A 19,235-nucleotide genomic window follows, 5' to 3' on the forward strand; every position below is an offset into this window, starting at 1 on the left:
GGAAAGTACCTTTAAAACCTCGGGTTTCTTCCAAGATTAACATCCATCCCAGTGAGAGAGGTACCTTAGGAAAGATGTATATAGGAATGGAGACTGTCCTTAGAATAGTCATTGGAAGGCCATATTGATATAAATTTCCTTCTGGGATAGAGATCTAACAGTTCCATCAGGACAGGAAAATCTGCTAGCACGTGATTCTAAGAAAACAGCTTCATTATGTATTACAATTTAGGTAGAGAATAGATGGCTTAAGAATTTTGCTTTAATTATTTGTACTTATAATTCATATAAAATATTAAAAATTATAATTTATTTTGAATTATAAGCTATTCATTAATGTTAATATAGTAAGACCTCATTTCTTCCAATTATATTATCTCCATACAAGTAATAAATTTGAATTTTCCCAAAAAAAGGTAGACTAATTTATATCCCTAACCTTAATTCTCTCTTTTAGTACAAGTATATGAGGGGCAGAAATGACTACCTTAAATAGGAAACAGAGAAAAGTAGGTTAAAGATTTGCTGAAATGAGTATCCTTTGAATAAGTTTAATTTCACACTCCAAGAAATGTGGGTTAATAAGTCATTTCGGGATTTTTCTTAAAATGAGAGGCTGCTTAAGTAAGTCTGCAGACAAAAGAGATATATATCTCATTAGGTTACTGTAGATTTTACTTTGAAGGAGAGGAGCAAACACAGAATTTCTTCATTCACTGTTCAAATAAACACATATTTTCAAATACACCTGTAGGAAAATGCATTTATTTTAGAGAAAGAGTCTAGGAGATACATTCCATATTACTCTGTTGAGTGTATAAACTTAATATTGCCTTGTGATTTATTTAAATCAGTGGTTCTACACCAGGAGCGATTTTAAACTCAGAAGACACTTGGTAATGTCTGGAGACATTTTTACTTGCCATGAGTGGGAATGCTATTGGTGTCTAATATGTAGAGGCCTAGGATGCTGCTAAATATTTTCAATGCACATGTCAGGCTGTGTTCTAGCCACAGTCACCAAAAAGTTATCCAGCCCTAAATGCCGATAGTGTGGATGAGAAATCCTAATTCAAATCAGCTTCCACTCTTCCCCTGCCAAGTTATGATACTTGACACATACTAACTAATATATATTTTGAACTAAGAACATTAAAAAGATATTCAAATTATTATTTTTATTTGTAAAAGGACTGATTTAAAAATTAAAAATGAACTAAAGGCTGTCTTGCAAGAAGAAAGAATACTATACTTTAAAGGAATAAAAATCCTGGAATCCTTGAGCTGGAAAAGGAGTGATAAACACTTAGCTTCTTCAGCCCAATGTTCACTTAAAATAAAACTTAATTTTCTGAACAGATTCTAAATCAAAGAGACAAAATGGTAGCCAAAAGGCTGAATGAAACCCAGAAGCAATGATCTAGCCAGGATTTAATAGGGAGTTCTGGGAAACGATATATCTATGGGGCCTTGATAAGCTTTCCACATAGCCTGAGACTCAAGCCACACAGGACAACAGAGCTCATATGCATGTATAGAATAGCAGATGGGAAAGGATTCAGCAGAAACTAAAATCTACGTTATACTTGAAAATGACCTTAACTTTAAATGCACTCCTTAGACTATATACAGATCCATTACCAGAGTGTAAAAATCTTACTAGTTTGAGGTATAAGCAAAATTTATGACCAACTGTTGACTGAACATTAAGCTATGCAGAAATAAAGAAAGCCAGGCTTAAAAATAAAATGAGGAAAAAAACACTGAGAAAAGACACCAGTGACCACACATTGCTGAGGAGACAAACTTCACAGATTTAGTCCAGGCAAGTTACTAAACAGACAGACAAAATAATAATAACCACTATAGGAGGCAGAGATTAAGAATCAAGAGTTGCTACAGTATATCACCTAAAACATCTTGTATTCAAAAAAATGTATAAAACACTCAAAGAAACAAGGTCAATCTAAGCATACTCAGGAAAAAAGGAAGTCAATTGAAGCTATCTCTAAATGGCCCCAAATGTTAGGCATATCAGGCAGTGATTTTTAATGCAACCATTACATACATGAAATAAACTAGAAAAAATTGAATTAATGATAAGGATAATGATAATGAGTCAACAAATAGAAAAATCTCAATAAAGAGAAAGAACAGTTAAAAAATAAGCAATTGAGAATTTTGGACTTGAAAAGCACAGTAACTGAAAAATTAACAAGAGGGGCTCAACAGGAGATTTAATATGACCAAAATATAAATCTGTGAATCTGAAGATTAATAGAAATTTTCCAATCTGAAGATCAGAGAAAAAAGCAATTGAAGAAAAATGAACAGCACTTCAGACACATTTTGCACAACATAGAGTATACAAATATACAAGTAATGAGAGTCCTAGAAGGAGAAGGGAGAGAAAAAGGGAGTGAAAAAGTATTTGAAGAAATAATGGCTAACGAATTCCAAAGTTTGATATAAAACATTAATCTGCCAAGTCCAAAAAGCTCAATGAAGCCAAAGCATGAGAAACAGAAGGAGATCCACATCCCAATACATCATAATAAAACTGCTGAAAGTCAAACAAACAGAGTATCTTGAAAGCAGCAAGGGCAAAATGGCTCATCACGCACATGGAAACAATATAAAGGTTGATTTTTTTTTTTTTTATCAGAAATAATAGGGGCCAGAAGGCAGTGGAATGACACATTCAAAGTGCTGGAAGAAAAAAATCTGTCAGTAAAACTATCTTTCAAAAATGACTATTTCCAGCTAAACAAAGACTGTGAGAATTTGTTGCTAGCAGACCTGTCTTACAAGAAAAACTAAAGAAAGATTATGAGACCGAAAGGAAGTGATACTAGATGATCACATCAACCTACAGGAAGAAATGAAGAGGGCCAGAAATAGTAAATATGTGCATTAAATAAAATAATCTATGAAATATATTTTCCCATTTCTTAAGTTCTTTAGAGCACAAAAGACTGTATAAAGAAATAATTATTGCACTGTATTGTTAGGTTTATAAGATATATGTAAAATAGATAACAATAGCAACACAAAGAAAGAGGGAGGAAACAGAGAGATATTGGAGCCAAGTTTATATTTCACTGAAATATAATACCTTAAGCAGTCACTGAAAAATAAGAAAAAGTAAAAAATTCTACAGAAGAATCAAAATGGCATACTAAAAATTATTTTACACAAGATAAAAGGAGGAATGGGATGGGGACAGATGAGAGAAACAGAAAACAAATTGCAAAATGGCAGATGTAAAAGACAGATGTCAGAAAGAATAACAGATCAAGACCCAATTACATGCTATGTAGAAAGGATGGATCTTGGGTTGAAAGATACAAACAGACTGAAAGTAAAAGGATGGGAAAAGATATGCTATGCAAACAGTAATGATAATAGAGCTGCAGTAAACAAGACAGTATCATACTGGCACAAGGACAGGAAAATAGATCAACAGACTAGAATTAAGAGTCCAGAAACAAACCCTTCTTTTCATGGTCATTTGATTTCTGACAGAAGTGTTAACATAATTAAACAAAAGGAACTAAAAAAAATTAAGATAGGTATAGGAACTTAAGACCCTTACCTAACACCTTAAAAAAATTTAACCCAAAATAGACCATAAACCTAACTGTAAGAGCTTAAATATAAAATTAAAAAAATATATGAGAAAATATTTGTAATGTTGGGTTAGGCAAAGAGTTTTTATAATACAATAGTAAAAGCATAAGCCATTTAAAAAGGTGACAAAATAAACTTCATTAAAATTAAAAACTTTTTCCACTTCAAAGAATGCCATTAAGAGGATGAAAAGACACCTATAGACTGGAAGAAAATATCTACAAATTGTATCTCTGATAAAGGATTAATATCTAAAGTAAAGATTTTATAACTGAATAAGATAAACAGCCCAGGTTTTTTTTAAAAATGGGCAAGACATGAACAGACATTTCATTGAAGAAAACATGAATGGCTAAAAAGCATGTGACATGATGATCAATATCAAAAAATCATTAGAAACATGAAAATTAAAGCTATAATTAAATATCACTACCTATCCAAGAGAATGGCTATAATCCAAAAGAGAGATAATATCAAATGTTTGTGAGGACATAGAGAAACTAGAATTCTCATACAGTACAAGTGAGAATAGAATACAGCAACTTGCAAAAACTTTATTGGTTTCTTTAAAAAGTTAAACTTGTTACATGATTGAACACTTCTACTCTTAGGGAAGTAGAATTTCTCAGTCCATGAGAAATAAAACCATATGTTCACACAAAACATTATATGAAATTGTTCATAGCATTACTCATAATATCACAAAACTGGAAACAATCCAAGTATCCCTCAATGGGTGACTGGATAAACAAAATGTGGTATATGCAAACAATGAAAAACCATTTAGTAATGAAATAATTATAGAGGATAACATGGAATACCCTCAAAAGCATGCTAAGTGAAATAAATCAGGTGTAAAAGATTGTAATACTGTATATTATATATTAGGCAGACTGTATATATAAAAGTTATGTATATTGTAAACTAATACACACACACAAACACACATTGTATGATTTTATTTATATGAAATATCCAGAAACGGCAAATGTGTAGAGAATGAAAGCAGATCAGTGGTTGCCTTGGGCTGGAGGTGCAGACTAACTGCAAAATGGCTTATAGGAATTCTTTTTGAGGTGATGAAAATATTCTAAAATTGGGTTACAGTGATGATGGTGTAACTGCTCTATAAATTTCCAAAGTATTAAACTGTACATTTTCAGTAGAATAGCAAACAACAAATTGGTGAATATTATGGATGAAAATATTACTCCAATAAAGCTGTTTTAAAAAGGCCATGGCATTCAATCTAACACAAAGAACTGACTCAGCTTGAATGAAAACATTACAAATCTACCAATTAAATCTGTTCCATTTAAATGCCATTAAACATTTGGGGAAAAAACTTGCATAAAATCCTAGCTAATCTACTATTACCAAATCTGTTTTGTGAATCTAGGCTATTGCTTCAAGAAACAGGACACTTTAACACGTCAATTAATGTAATTTGAGAGGCATCAGGCACGAGCTAAACTGATAACAAAATAATCACTCCTACCCCTGAAGTTTTAAATTTGATTTTAGCTGTACATTTCTCATTTTGACATTCAAATGGAAGAAAACTCAGTTTACACATAGTATTATTAAATATAAAAAGGTCCCCCAAATCATTTTTTGAAACAGTAAAAATAAATAATGCAGGATTTAATTTTAGAGCTTTATTGACTATAAGACATGAATTTTTACTTTTTCACTGAGCTAAGTCTATGTATTTCACTGAAAGCAACCTTTGACTCAAACATTGAAAGCTTTCTGTGCAAAACTACCATAGCCTGAAATTATAATATTTTGCTGCTTGCTATTCCATTCAAGAAACAATGTAGTTATTGTACTGTATTTGTTCCTCTTTTCATGTGCTATATAATACAGCACTTACCCTGCTTTCTTCTAGGCTATCAAATGGACCCGGTGGATCATCCAAACAAAGAAATTCTCTCACTGCAAGGCTTTTCAAAGGAAAAAAAAAAAAATGATCTGAAGTACAAATAAGTTTGCAAAAGATAGCAAAAAGCAAAAGTTACTTTGAAGCTGTACAGTGTTTTAAACAAGTTAGTTATGTGTTTTCATACAAGTAACTAAATATAAATATAAAACTATAGAAGATGCAAAGATCTTAAGGTGTTTTCTAAGATCTTAGAACATAAATATCACAAATGTATTGTTACATACAAACTATAGGACATAAAACACACTTCACAATAATGGTTCAAGAGACCAACATAGTGAATAGCCTCTTTATGATTTTCAAAGACATATTAGTCTGAACTAGTCCAAGTCATTATCCTTTTATGAATAAATGCAATTTCTAATTTATACCTCACTTGTTTTTGTTTCAGTAGATGCTTCTAAAGTGACCAAAAACCATTTACTCTCAAACAAGTTAAAGACTGACCTTGCAATCATGTTTATTATATTAATTTACTTAAATATTTTCCCTAGATAGTTCGAGAGAAAAAATTCTAACCATCCTATCTCTAAATGACCACAAATTTTAAAATAATTGTTAAAAAATGATATTGTTATGCTTATACTTTGCTATTATCAGAGAAACAGGTTAAGGAGGTAGATAACCAAACTTCCTTATAATAAAAATGCCTCCCTGCCTTTCTAAAAAGCAATTTTGGACTGAGAGACAACTCTTATGTACACATCAAAATATAAATGTGGATCCTTATTTTAGATTTGCAAAATAAAATCTTTACAAATTTCCTTTTACAAAGGATTTTTTTTTTTTTTTTTTTTTTTTTTAAGACCAGTCTCGCTCTGTTGCCCAGGCTGAAGTCTGGAGTGCAGTGATGTGATCTTGGCTCACTGCAACGTCCGCCTCCTGGGTTCCAGTGATTCTCCTGCGTCAGCCTCCCGAGTAGCTGGGATTAGAGGCTCCCACCACCACGCCCAGCTAATTTTTGTATTTTTAGTAGAGATAGGGTTTCTCCATGTTGGCCAGGCTGGTCTCCCACTCCTGACCTCAGGTGATCCGCCCGCCTCAGCCTCCCAAAGTGCTGGGATTACAGGCATGAACCACCGCGACCACGCCCAGCCAGGATTTCTTGATATACTACAAAAAGGGGATGTCAACTTATGCTAAAAAGGGAATAGGGCTTTTGGGTTCAGATTAGGCCAGACAGGTTGATGATGTCAGGAGGTGTCCATGAAGAGTTAAATGGAATTTTACATATCTTATTGTATTTAATATGCTCACATATTCTATTGTATTTAATTTTCACAACAATCATGTACGATTAGGATAAGTATTGGATCTCCATTTCACAAATGATACCAAATTTCAGAGAGGTGAAATTACTTGTCTATTGTCAGAAAGTGCAGGTGGTAGAGATGTACTTTCAATCTGTTCCCTGAGTGTGAATATGTGTCCTTTTCTACCTTTAAATTCTTTTGTCTTATGCTTTGGTTCATTTGGATTCTCCTTGCTGGACACTTCTCTCTGAAAACATCTGATTTATCTGCATCCCTCTCTAGTCGTGGCCTCTAGTAGAACACTGCAGTTGGTCTGATAGCACAGAGTAGAACAAGGTCTTCTGATGTAGATATTATACTTCTATCCACCCATTATTTATACTGGGGCACCTGCTATTACATACAAATGACTCCTAGGAAATCAATTATCTGGGATTGAGAGGTCAAGTTTGTATGAAACCCTGAGGAAATAGCACTTAAGACTGAAAGCAAACTGCTAAGAAATATAAGAAAGGTCCTGTTTAATACTTTCAGTATATGACAAATGTGAGACATTATTTTCTTACAGTTTTATATTCAAATTTCCTCATACTTTAACGCTGCTTTTATGTTTACAAATTACTCTATTGGACTGCTACTGCTAGGAAAGAAAAAGGGGTAAAGGAGTACACATATATCCCTTTTTATATCTTTGGTTTACAGTAGAAATTTAGCCAAGATGGACAGTGAATGTTGACAGTGTATCCAGCTGGAGGAATCATTTTGGAGTGGTTATTCTGTTTCATTCACCTTCCCTAAAAATCTTTACGATCTATGGCTCACTAGTGTTCTACTTAAATGAAATCCAATGGATTCTTTAAGTTTTTATCCATATAGTTCCAAGGTTATATTCTATGCTTTACTTTCTTTAAACAGTAGCAGAATAAAATTTGAAACCGGCTTTGCAACTTTACATAAAACCTTTTCAGTGGCTCATTACATTTCCCATGCTTCAACAAGACTCAGTCAGTAAAGAAAGCAGTCAATACCCTCAAACCCTATTTTCTTTCTAAGGAGAGGACACACAAGAATCTCTGGAAGATGGTAGTAATTGAGAAAACAATTCCTTTCTTCTTAGAAATTCTGATAGATTTTTCCCCCTAGGAAAGGAAACCCTCACCCTTGCTTGAGAATCACTGACTACATAACTTTATTTAGATCCAGTGAATATTTATTGACTGCCTATGTGTGCCATTATTCCTTTTATTATCTGGAATACATTTTTACTGTGTTTGGGAAAACTATTTTAAAATTGGGATCAGGTGTTGACTAAATTTACTAAATCCCTCAGCATTGTTTTAATTATCAGTGCAAATCTGTACTATAAATTCATCTCTTTCTTTGATTCTCTTGAAGTTTTTTTTTTAAAAAGAGTTTTACTGTATTTTCAAACTATGCTCTTAAGAACAACATATTTGACTTTACTGCAAATTTTATAACTATCTGTAATTTAATTTCTACCAAAATAACATTTTGTAGCAAAAACCATCCAACCAACCTTAGTAATGTGTTGATTCTCATGACAGCATTATATGAACTACTGTATAGATAATTTTATAAAAATACTAAGATTAACTTCTCTGAATATCTTAAATTTTCTTTTTTTAAATTAAAAAATATAAAAACAATTTAGAGACATTAACGATTACATTTCCTGTGAAAAGATAGTTCAGGTTGCAAATGAACAAAAGTTATCTTTAAGTATTCTTGTTCAAGTAGAGAATTATTGAATTTTTTTTTTAACTAGAAGAGACCTAACTTGTCATCTAATCAAACATATCCCATTTAATAATTCCCTCTTTGATACCACTGATAGTTATCTACTCTCTTCAAATAGTTAAGATAAAGAGAAATCTACTTTTTCAAAAGGCAGAACATTTTTATATTGGACAGCTTGAAATGACAGGTAACTTTTTAAAATCTGAGCTGATAGTAACTTCCTCTAACTTCTTGCTGTTATTCCTATTTTATGTTAGCCTTGCTATTCAACAAAATGAGGTTATTAGACCAGCCAGTATCAGCATCACCTAGAAACCTGTGAGAAATGCAAAATCTTCCCCTCACGCTTGCTGAATCAGGGTCAGCATTAACAAATCCCAGGTGATTCACAGGCACACTACAGTTGGAGAAGCACTACTCTTAAATATACATGATCAATCCTTCCTTCCAAAAACAATCTTTCAAATCTTTCAAGTATGTAAAGACGGCTATCATATCTCCCAAGTAGTTTTTTAAAAGAATATTCTCATTTCTTTCAATTGTTCTGTCATATTAATGTTTGGATACTATTTTCTTTTCTTTAAAGCCATGAACTGCTATTAATCCAGATCCATCCTGAACTTTAAAAAAATAGATGTAGAATTAAAAATACTGAATTTTGGTACTGAACCCCTTACAGATAAATGATAATGTGAAGACAAATACATAACTTTAACTTTTGAATTTTGAAAAATTAAAAAGAAAAACATGGCATATAAGATATATGTGAAGTACTTCTAAAAATGGAGAATGGTAAAATATTTGCTGTGCTGATTAATGACATAATAATTTAAAAGTAGTTCAAGACAGTGTAAAATAAACAGTTATATTTTAACTAAGACTGTGCAATGTAAGGCTATATTCACCTTGAGAAACTGACTTGCATGTTGTTCCTGGTACAAGACCTGTACCTTCTTGCTTCTGCATTTTGATTATGATATTTCCTATCATTTGCAAAGTCCTTCTTCATCTTTCCTTGCCGGTCCAATGATCACTAATTCTTTAAAGTGCAGTTCAACTATCACCCTCTGCGAAGCCTTTTCTAATTTTCCTAGTCAAAAGTTCTCTTTTCCACCTTTAAAAGAGATCTAACTATCCATTATGATTTCTGGGGGTATGTCTTCTTTCTATTCAGTTTTTTTTAATAGGATGAGTATCTAATTCATTTTTATATAGTCAAAACATCTTTTAAATAGTAAGCTCTAAATAAATATTTATTGAACAGATAAAATCTCTAATAAATTTGTTTATTATGTAAGTATTAATGTTTTTATCTGCATCCTTACTTTGAACTTTCTAAATAAATCTGAAAACAACATTCTTTTAAAATATTCAAATCAATAGTCCTTAACATCCATTCACTTTGTATTTTCTTCCATTTCTGCTTTGTTAAGAGTTGGAGAATATGTAGCATTAAAGGCTGCCCATTGTGTAATGGTAAGTGCTTAGCCAAGAGGAAGGTTAAGAATTAACTTTGTTGTAAGGTGCTAAGGATACAAAAAGTGAAAGAACAATTAATAAACAATTAATATTAATGTATAAACAATATCAAATAATTATTTGGCCAGCTAAAGATACTAAGCTTTTTCTATGTTGCCATTCCAACTGTACCAGAATGCTAACAGGCATCCCAGCAGGTAATATGCAACTAATTTATGTTTTTATGTAGTGACTTTTACATGCAGTTTTATGTTTTCATAAAGAAATGCTGAGATTTTGTCTTTTTTCCTTTTCTCCCTTAGGAGGGATTTCCCCCTCTTCCTTTTTAATTGTAAAAAATGAGAGAATCTTCTTTCACTCTTCTTCTACCTTGTTGGATACAATCAAGCTTTTGTCTGATGAACTACCTTATACTCCAACTACTATTTGAATTTAGATTGCAGAGATAGTTAAAATCTTGGCTGTGCAGTACAACAGTAATACTGATGGCAGAATCAGTGCAATAATTTAGTCTGTGATACATTTAGAATTAGGTATGTATTTTATAGAAGGAACAGTAGTGAGGGATGAGAAGATATAATCTCAAAAAATGTAGGAAAGTACTGTGCTAGTTTTTTAATGGATCAACCATCCGTTCATAAATATTTGGCAACCTGAGACTTTCTATATACTTTCTAATTATTTGTTTCTGACTCAATCCATCTTCCTACCCATAATCTTAAACATTCCAGGCTCCCCAAATCCCACTCTCAGTATTGCTTGATCATTGCAAACAGCGCTGATCTCCCCACTTCTTTTAGTTCTTTTTACTTTTATAAACTGTATCATACCAAGTAGCAATTCACAAATGTCATTATTTTGTTGAAACAGGAGCCTAATTTCTCTAAATGAATTTTAAAACCAGTGAGTATATATCCCCTCTTTTATACCCTTTAATACAGGGCAAATGCTAAGATTTGCTCTGTATGAATAACCCTTCCTCCTCTTCCCTGACTCACATTTTAAGCAATATGTTAACAAGTCTCTTACACTGTGAAATAAAAAATGCTACTCATCACCTATAAAAAAGATAGTGGGTACCAAGGCACAAGTACCCTGCTTTTAATTGAATTGAGGTTATCTTCCTGCATTCCCTAAATGCCTGATGATATACAACAAAGGCAGGTAGGCTAACAAATGCAAGGCATACTAGATTCTTTCATGCAAGATTTCTTAGAACGTTTAATCCTCTAGGGATATCAAATGAAACCTTTCCCCAACTTATTTGGCCAAGAAACCTTTCTTTCCCTAAAACGCCTATTTATGAATTGAGCAAGACCATTACCACTGTTCTGAGCTATGCAGCTTTAGAAACGACAGGATCTCAAATGGCCCTAGTAATCTCTACTTTAGCAACTAAGATCTATTATTAGTATTTTAAAAATAGAGAATTCATTTATAGAACACGTTTGATTTTAATTCACCACAATATTTTAAATATAGAGACATAAAGGTTTACCGAACAAGGGATAAGAGAAAAGGGGAGAGGATATGTCGAATTCTTGGTGGTAGTAAAAGTCCTCTTTTACGGTATGCTACCAAACATATTTTCTTCCAAGGCTTTCTCTATAATTTTGGTGTTTACTGGTTTTTATTCCTGCTTTGTGTGTCTGAATTAACACTAATCTTTTCTCTTTTTTCTTTTGAGATGTAAAATAAATATATATATATATATATATATATATATATAAAGTGGGGAGCACTAATGTTTTCACCACCTAGACCACATAATCGCTAACTCTGTCACATCGGCTTCAATTTTTTTTTCTAAAACACAGTATATCAGTGAATATCAATAGTTCTATCATTCATTCAAGAAGTACCTATTGAGAACCAACTATGTTAACACTGTGCTAAACATTAGAGATTGGATGGTGAATAAAATAGCCACATGACTTGTTGTTATACATCTTACAATCTGGTGGGAGAAAGAAAAATATTGACAGAAATAATTATAAGCTGAAGTGCTATGAAAGTGAAGTACCAATTAGCCTTTCTCAGCTGGGATTCCAAGAGAGAACTGACCCCTACTGATAATGATTTAAGTGATTATTGTCTCAATTCTATTGAGACTGGCACATAGCTAGTATCATCTTAGAATATAGGAAATAAGTTAATTCATTACCTATGGGTGACGAATGGTGTCTCAAAGCATCAGAGCCAGTTGAGAAGGGATGGTGCAGACTCTGTGACAGAGAACTGACCTAGTGTTTGGTGGTGGTGGTAGTGGTGGTGAGTGGTCAGTCAGGAGGCCAGTTACCTAAGGAAGTGCAGTTTGTGTTGAAAACTGAAGGATGGGTAAGGTACGAGGTCAGGGTTGGGTGGGGTAGTAGTGTGAAAGGCTGCCTTTTCAGGAAATATCATATTTGAAGGCTCTGAGAAACAAGGAGCAAGCTGATTTTAGAGAATTAAAAGACGACCAATATGGCAAATGTACAGAAAAGGGGAGGTGGGCAGGAATAACAAAACCCAAGGTTGGAAAGAAGGCAGGTAGGCAGGGACCAGAAAGAATACTTTAAGTCAAACTGCATCACAAAGATCACTGTGGCTCTACTGGGCTATAGTAGTAAGAGGGGAGGAGGAAGACCAGTGAGAAAGCATCTACTGTAATTAAGGTGAGAGATACTTGCTTGGACTAGGGTAGTGATGGCAGGGTTGGAGAAAACTAGACAGACTTGAGTGGTACTTGCAAGGGAAATGTTAAGGGTAGTGAAGGATGTGTTAAAGATGACTCACAGGTTCTGGGTAGATGATGCTGCTGCAAATTGGAGGAAAAAAGTTTGCAGACTGAACTTTCAAATGTGTTTTAGGTTTGACATAATTCTGAGATATCTGAAGATGTCGAGGAGACAATTTCATCTATCAATCTGGAGTAGAAAGAATGGGTTTGGCTTGTAGTTCCTTCATTAAGAGAAAAATAAGGGAGGATGGGCAGAGACCTTGAGAAGCCATCAGGCTTATGTGGCACACATTGAAAAGCAAGATGTATATATATATATATATCTGTATATATATGTGTGTATATCTACCTATAAATATATATATATATCGCGTGTGTGTTACGCAGGAAAAAACTTGATACATGTAAAGGTTGAGAAAAAGAGGTAGAAAAAATTAGATAGAATGGTTTTCTTAATTTGTTTTCCATCCTCATGTCAAAAACTGCTCAAGACAGTTACAGGCCCAAGTTATCTATAAGCTATTGCTACATTGTAAATGTTTTCTACTTTTTTTTCAAAATAGTTTCAATTTATCTGATAACGTAAGTTCCAAAATTAGATACTAGCTGATATTAAACCACTAAGCAATTTTCTTGTAAATATATTCTGAAGCAAAAAACCCATATAGATCTGTTCTTTTCCTTTTTTAATGCTGTTTGGTATTTTCACTCTACCTTCTATGTAAATTAAGCCAACTTCACAATTTTAATATTTTTACACTACTTTGGAGAAATATAAAGAATATTACTCTTACATAGTATCATAGTAACCAAAATTTTCCTAATATGTAAGTGGTTTTGTTTAAGTCATTGCTAAAATACAAAATACCAAAAGTTTACATTTGGGCAGTTTAGTACATGGTACACTGGATTTTTCACTTTACTGACTATTTAAAATAAGCTTTGATAAAAATGAAATATCAAATAAAGTCCTTCTTGAAAGAAAGCAAGAAAATCCCTTGTAGTACTTTGTTAAAGAAGACAAGTAATTATACTCCAACCCTGTATTTTTGTGCTTAAATAACTATGATCATAGATTTATTCTTTAATTTATGCCAGTTATTGGAATGCTTTTATAATCTCTTATTTCAATTCGTTACATACCAGTTAGCAATGTCCTTGTGAGCTACTAAATTTTGAAGAAACGCTTGTAATCCTAATTGTCTATCTTCTAAAAAGTCAGCATTGTAATTATCTTTAAACCAGCGTTTTGGAGGAAGTGCTAGCCGAAAACCTGGAAACATCTCTTTTAACTGAAAAAGAAGAAAAGAGCAAATACAATGTTTAACTCAAGCACTATCAATTCTACAAAATCTATCCTGTTGACTACATGAAATTATTCATAAGTTTAAGATAAAAGAATTAAATTCAGTTAAGCTTTTTATGCCTTGTTTTATTTGTTTTCTACCAGTTGTGTATACAGAAGAGTTCCAGTCTTTCCACATCCTTGCCAGAACTTGGCATTGTCCATCTTTTGAATGTTAACCATTTTGGTGGGGGTGTAGAACCATTTCATTCTGGTTGTAATTTGCATTTCTTTGCTGACAAATGAAGTTGAATATCTTCTCATCTGCTTATTTGCATTTGAGTATCTTCAATGAATTATGTATTAATTTTTTAGCACCTTCCCTTTAAAAAAATTAGGTTGCCTAAGTTATAAGAGTTCTTTATATATTTCAGATACAAGTCCTTTGTTAGATACATGCATTACAAATATTTTCTCCCAACTTGGCCTGACTTTTCAATTTAACAGTCTTAAGAGAGCAGATTTTTTTTAATTTTAATGTTATTTAATTCATCCATTGTTTCTTTTATGGTTTATGCTTTTTTTTAGATCATAAAAAAATTTTTGCTTACTCCAAGCTATAAAGATTTTCTTCTATGTGTCTTTCCTTAAAGTTTAGTTTTAACTTTTATATTTTGGTTATGACCTATTTTATGCATTTGGCTTAAATTTTACTTTCTTAGGGAAGACTTTCCCAACCCTGTAAACTAGGTGAAGTCTTCCCTTCTACATTCTGTTCAAGTTACCACAACTGTGTAACAAATTACCTGAAATCTCAGTGATATAAGATAACCATTTATTATTATTAATTATTAATATTATTAATATTAAGCTCACAGATTTTTTAGGTCAATAATTCATATGAGGTACAGTGAGGATGATATATCTCTATTACACAATGAATTCAGGCCTCAGCTGAAAGACTTGAAGGCTGGGTGCTGGAACTGTCTGAAGTTCACTCACTTACATCTATAGTGGATGAGGCTGGCTGCTGGCTGAGAACTTTGCCAAGGTTGTCAGCCATAAGCCTAACACTGGCCTCTCCAGGTGTCTTGGACTTTTCTTGCAGCATGGAAGCTGGTTTCAAAAGGGAGCATTTCAAGAAAGCAAGCCAGAATGAAACTGTGCACTTCTTGTAATCTAGGCTTAAAAGTCACACAGCATTATTTCCACCGACCTCTATTGGGTTGAGTAGTCGCAAGACCATCCAGGTTCACGGGGAGGGGAAATGTATTCATCTCTTGATGGGCAGTGGCAAAATTCAGGAAGAGCATATGGGACTGAAGATACGCTGTGGTCACTTTTAGAAAAGACAATCTGACACACATTGTCAAATCATGAATTTATTTCTTTAATGACATCATTCACAATGTAAACAGCACATTTAATTTAGGCTGTCTTAGTAGACCAGTGATTCTGAACTTTGGCTGCCCATTAGAATCACCTAAGGAGTTTTAAAAGATATTAATCATTGTTTCCCATCTCTTGATAGATTAGGATTTAATTAGTTGAAATGAGGCCTGGGCATTGTAATTTTAAAAAGCTTTCCAGGGGAATCCAAAGTGTAATTGAGAACCATTTTACTACACTACAATTATTATGCATGCCTTAGTCATAGTTGCATCTTTTTTTTTTTTTTTTTTTTGAGACGGAGTCTCGCTCTGTCGCCCAGACTGGAGTGCAGTGGCGCGATCTCGGCTCACTGCAAGCTCCGCCTCCCGGGTTCACGCCATTCTCCTGCCTCAGCCTCTCCGAGTAGCTGGGACTACAGGCGCCCGCCACCACGCCCGGCTAATTTTTTGTATTTTTAGTAGAGACGGGGTTTCACCGTGGTCTCGATCTCCTGACCTCATGATCCGCTCGCCTCGGCCTCCCAAAGTGCTGGGATTACAAGCGTGAGCCACTGCGCCTGGCCATAGTTGCATCTTTAATGTCTAGCATAGTGCCTGCGACATAACAAGCAGTCAACAATATATGTTCAATAAATGAATGACTGAAATGAATCTGCATATGTTTGCATTTCTACACTTAAATATAAAATGAATATCACAACTACAAAGGAAAAATGTACTGCATAAAATAGTGGAAAAATGGTAAATTATAACATTCTGTCTATATTTTATAAACATGAAGATAAAATAAATAAGGCAAAAACTAGAGAGTAACTTAGATAACTAAAACCTTAATTTGATTTCAAGATATAACTAGATATTTATGGCCTTGGAGCTTTGATATTTAATGTATCTGGAAAGAAAATAAAATAACAAAAGTCATGAGGGAAATGAAAATAGGCTTTTTATTAATTTTAAGCTTTATAATTTAAATTATAAAAACCAATTACAATTTAAATGGTTAGATTTTTTTTCCCTTAAAAAATTGTCCACAGAAAAGAAGGAGTTGTCCCACAATTGGGTAATTCAAGAAGAGGAGGATAAGGGATAGAGAAAATAAGATCCAACAAAGGAGAGAAACGAAAAAAAAATCGCCAGAAAGACGGTGAAAGGCAATCTCAGGATGTCACTTATGAAGCTCATATGGAGGGCAGATCAGTTTAGGAGAGAGCAGCGTGACTCAAGAGACAGACATGTAGAGGAATATCACTGAACTTGTTTTTAATGTGAGGACTGAATGCCTGGTTGCATCTGCCACCGATTTTTTATATGAACCTGGAATGTCTTGACAATGAGTTGGTAAGGTCCTGCTCTCTCTCTCTCCCTATGCTCTGCTGCCTGGAAGCAACTGAGAACAGTAATTTTACCTCACAGAAATGTTCAGCTTTGTCCTACTGCTGTAACCTGGAAGTAGAAATATTGAGCTTAAATTTTAAATAGAATTTAGGAAAAAAACTCACTTCTCATGGCCATATTTCTATAATCAGTGCATCTTCCAGTCCACCCTAAAACCCTGCCTGGTTGCCCCAACTCTGATAAGCCCTGTGCATTCCAGAATTTGCTCATGACTTTGTCCTCTGACTTCCTCAACAGAGGCTCTTACCACTCCCAGAGAAGTTGAAGTCAGACCATAACCCAGGAAATAAAAATAAAATAAAAAGAAAATATTAATGTTCTATATACATGTTCTCTTTCTAAACAGTGTTATTTTAGCATGTTCAATAATTTTTGTATCACCAATTAGCTATTTGTACTTCACAACTATATAACTGGGAAATGCAAATTCCTTAAAGTTAGAATCACATCTATATAGTTTCTACATAAGAGTAACTCCAAATTCCTAGCACAATGCTGAACTCTATCTACTCATTTCATAAATACTTCATGATTGATTTTATAAAATGAAAAATCCTAAGCTTTTTTTTTTTTACAATTATATCAATAATAACTACAATTTAAACTGTGTGTCTCTTAGTGTTTGACATACTTTTTAAAAATATTGCCAGTAAAAGCAAGTGATGGGTAGAGCTCTTTCTGGTACCTATAACACCAACATAAACACTTATTAATTTTAAATGCCCATCTTGGAGGATCAAGGAGATATTTACTAAATTTAAATTAAACTTCTATCATCTTTTTTCTAAAAGATTTATCTAACTTTCAGCTTGCCTAAGAAAATACTTCAGCAATGAAGATGAAATCTAAAGAGATAATAGGAAGTAAACACTAAATAACAGTGGAGTCTGAAAAGAAAAATAATGTCATAAAGGATTAAATAGGTCTACAATGAAACTGAAATTAGTCTGCATGATCAAAATTGTAATAATTTCATTAAAAGCTAAGTATTCCACTTAACTATCAGGTAACTTCATGAATTGCTTTTGTCTTTCTGCTGGTTTGGTCATTTAAAAAATTAACAGAAGTACAGAATTATAGATTTTAAATTCATCAGTATAATATATGAAGCTCAGGAACAGTAAATAAAATTCATATATAATTGTAGGTATACATTAGAAATAACACTTTATTTTGGCATATTACAAGAAAGCATCTTAACCAAATCTTAAAATGGATAAAATAATTTAGCACTCCATATTTTACCTTTTCATTTAAACTGAGGTTTTTACAGTGGCAGAAAAATTTGGCAGCTAAATAACTACAAAGTTACATGGGTTTCCCATCACCAAACACTATAAAAATATACTAACTTTAAAGCTTCAAGGAGTCCAAAGAAGGAGGAAAGGAAAAGTCACAAATGGGAGAGAACAGGACCAGTACAGCTTTCTTATTAAACACCTGTCAAAATTAGAGAGTAATTTCTGCATGTTCTAAGATCATCTTACTTGGCCTCTCAGAAGCATAATAAACTGCTTGCTTCTTTTAGATAAATGATTTTTCTCTTGGCTTCCAAAATATCACACCCTCTGCCTCCTGCCCCATCTAAATTTCCTCTAGCTCTGGGGACAAGGCAGCTCTTCTTTGGCTATTATATTTTAATAATAATTTACTTAATTCTTCACTTTTAGAAATTTAGGTTGCTTCCAACTTTTAACTACTAAAAGCAAAGTAAAACACAGATAAACAAAACAATATACAAAACACTGTGGTAAGTGTCCTTAAAGCTAAATATTTCCCATGTTTATGACTACTTATATATGATAAATCCTAGAAATGTGATTATTATGTTACATTATGCAAAGCTTTTGGGTGTCCCCTAGGAAGATTCATACTTCCAACACCAGGTATTATCATTTAAATATGTCAGCTTGACAGGTGAAAAAGAGTGTCTTAATTTCCTTTTCTTGGAGTATCTGTGATATTAAGTGTTTTCCAGGTTTATTGATCATTTATGTTCCTTCTGTGAATTATCCTGCTCATACTGTTTTTTGCATTTTTTACTTTGGGGTTCACTTTCCTAATTTAGTTTTAAGGGTTCTTAATACACTGAGGTTTATTATTCTTCTGTTTTGTATGCACAGTAGACAGAATTCTAGATGGTCCATGACCTTTGCCTCTGGTGTTACTTCTGTGATTTTATTATGTTACATAGAAAAAGGGATTTTGCAGCTGTAATTAAGGTTACTAATCAATTGACCTTAAGATAAGAAGATTATCTGGGTGAGCCTTATCTTACCACATGATCCCTTTAGACTGTTTTCTCTAGCTGGTGGCAGAGGAGAAAAAGAGCTTCAAAGTACAGGAAGAACTTGGCCCACTGTTGCTGGCTTTGAAGATG

General features: G+C 33.2%; 1 protein-coding gene across 2 annotated transcripts in view; it reads right to left on the reverse strand.

Annotated features, from left to right (window-relative positions):
• The window catches only part of SNX16 (sorting nexin 16), a 43,508-nt gene that overhangs the window by 10,635 nt on the left and 13,638 nt on the right, over positions 1-19,235 (reverse strand). For both annotated transcript variants that reach the window (XM_032759934.2, XM_032759933.2), the window contains 2 exons: positions 13,928-14,076; positions 5,507-5,576 (listed from right to left, as the gene is read on the reverse strand). In XM_032759934.2, the coding sequence (XP_032615825.1) occupies positions 5,507-5,576; positions 13,928-14,076 (219 nt within the window). The remainder of the gene's footprint in view (positions 1-5,506; positions 5,577-13,927; positions 14,077-19,235) is intronic.

Source organism: Hylobates moloch, unplaced genomic scaffold (genome assembly GCF_009828535.3).
Source record: "Hylobates moloch isolate HMO894 unplaced genomic scaffold, HMol_V3 SCAFFOLD_9, whole genome shotgun sequence".
Lineage (NCBI taxonomy): Eukaryota > Metazoa > Chordata > Mammalia > Primates > Hylobatidae > Hylobates > Hylobates moloch.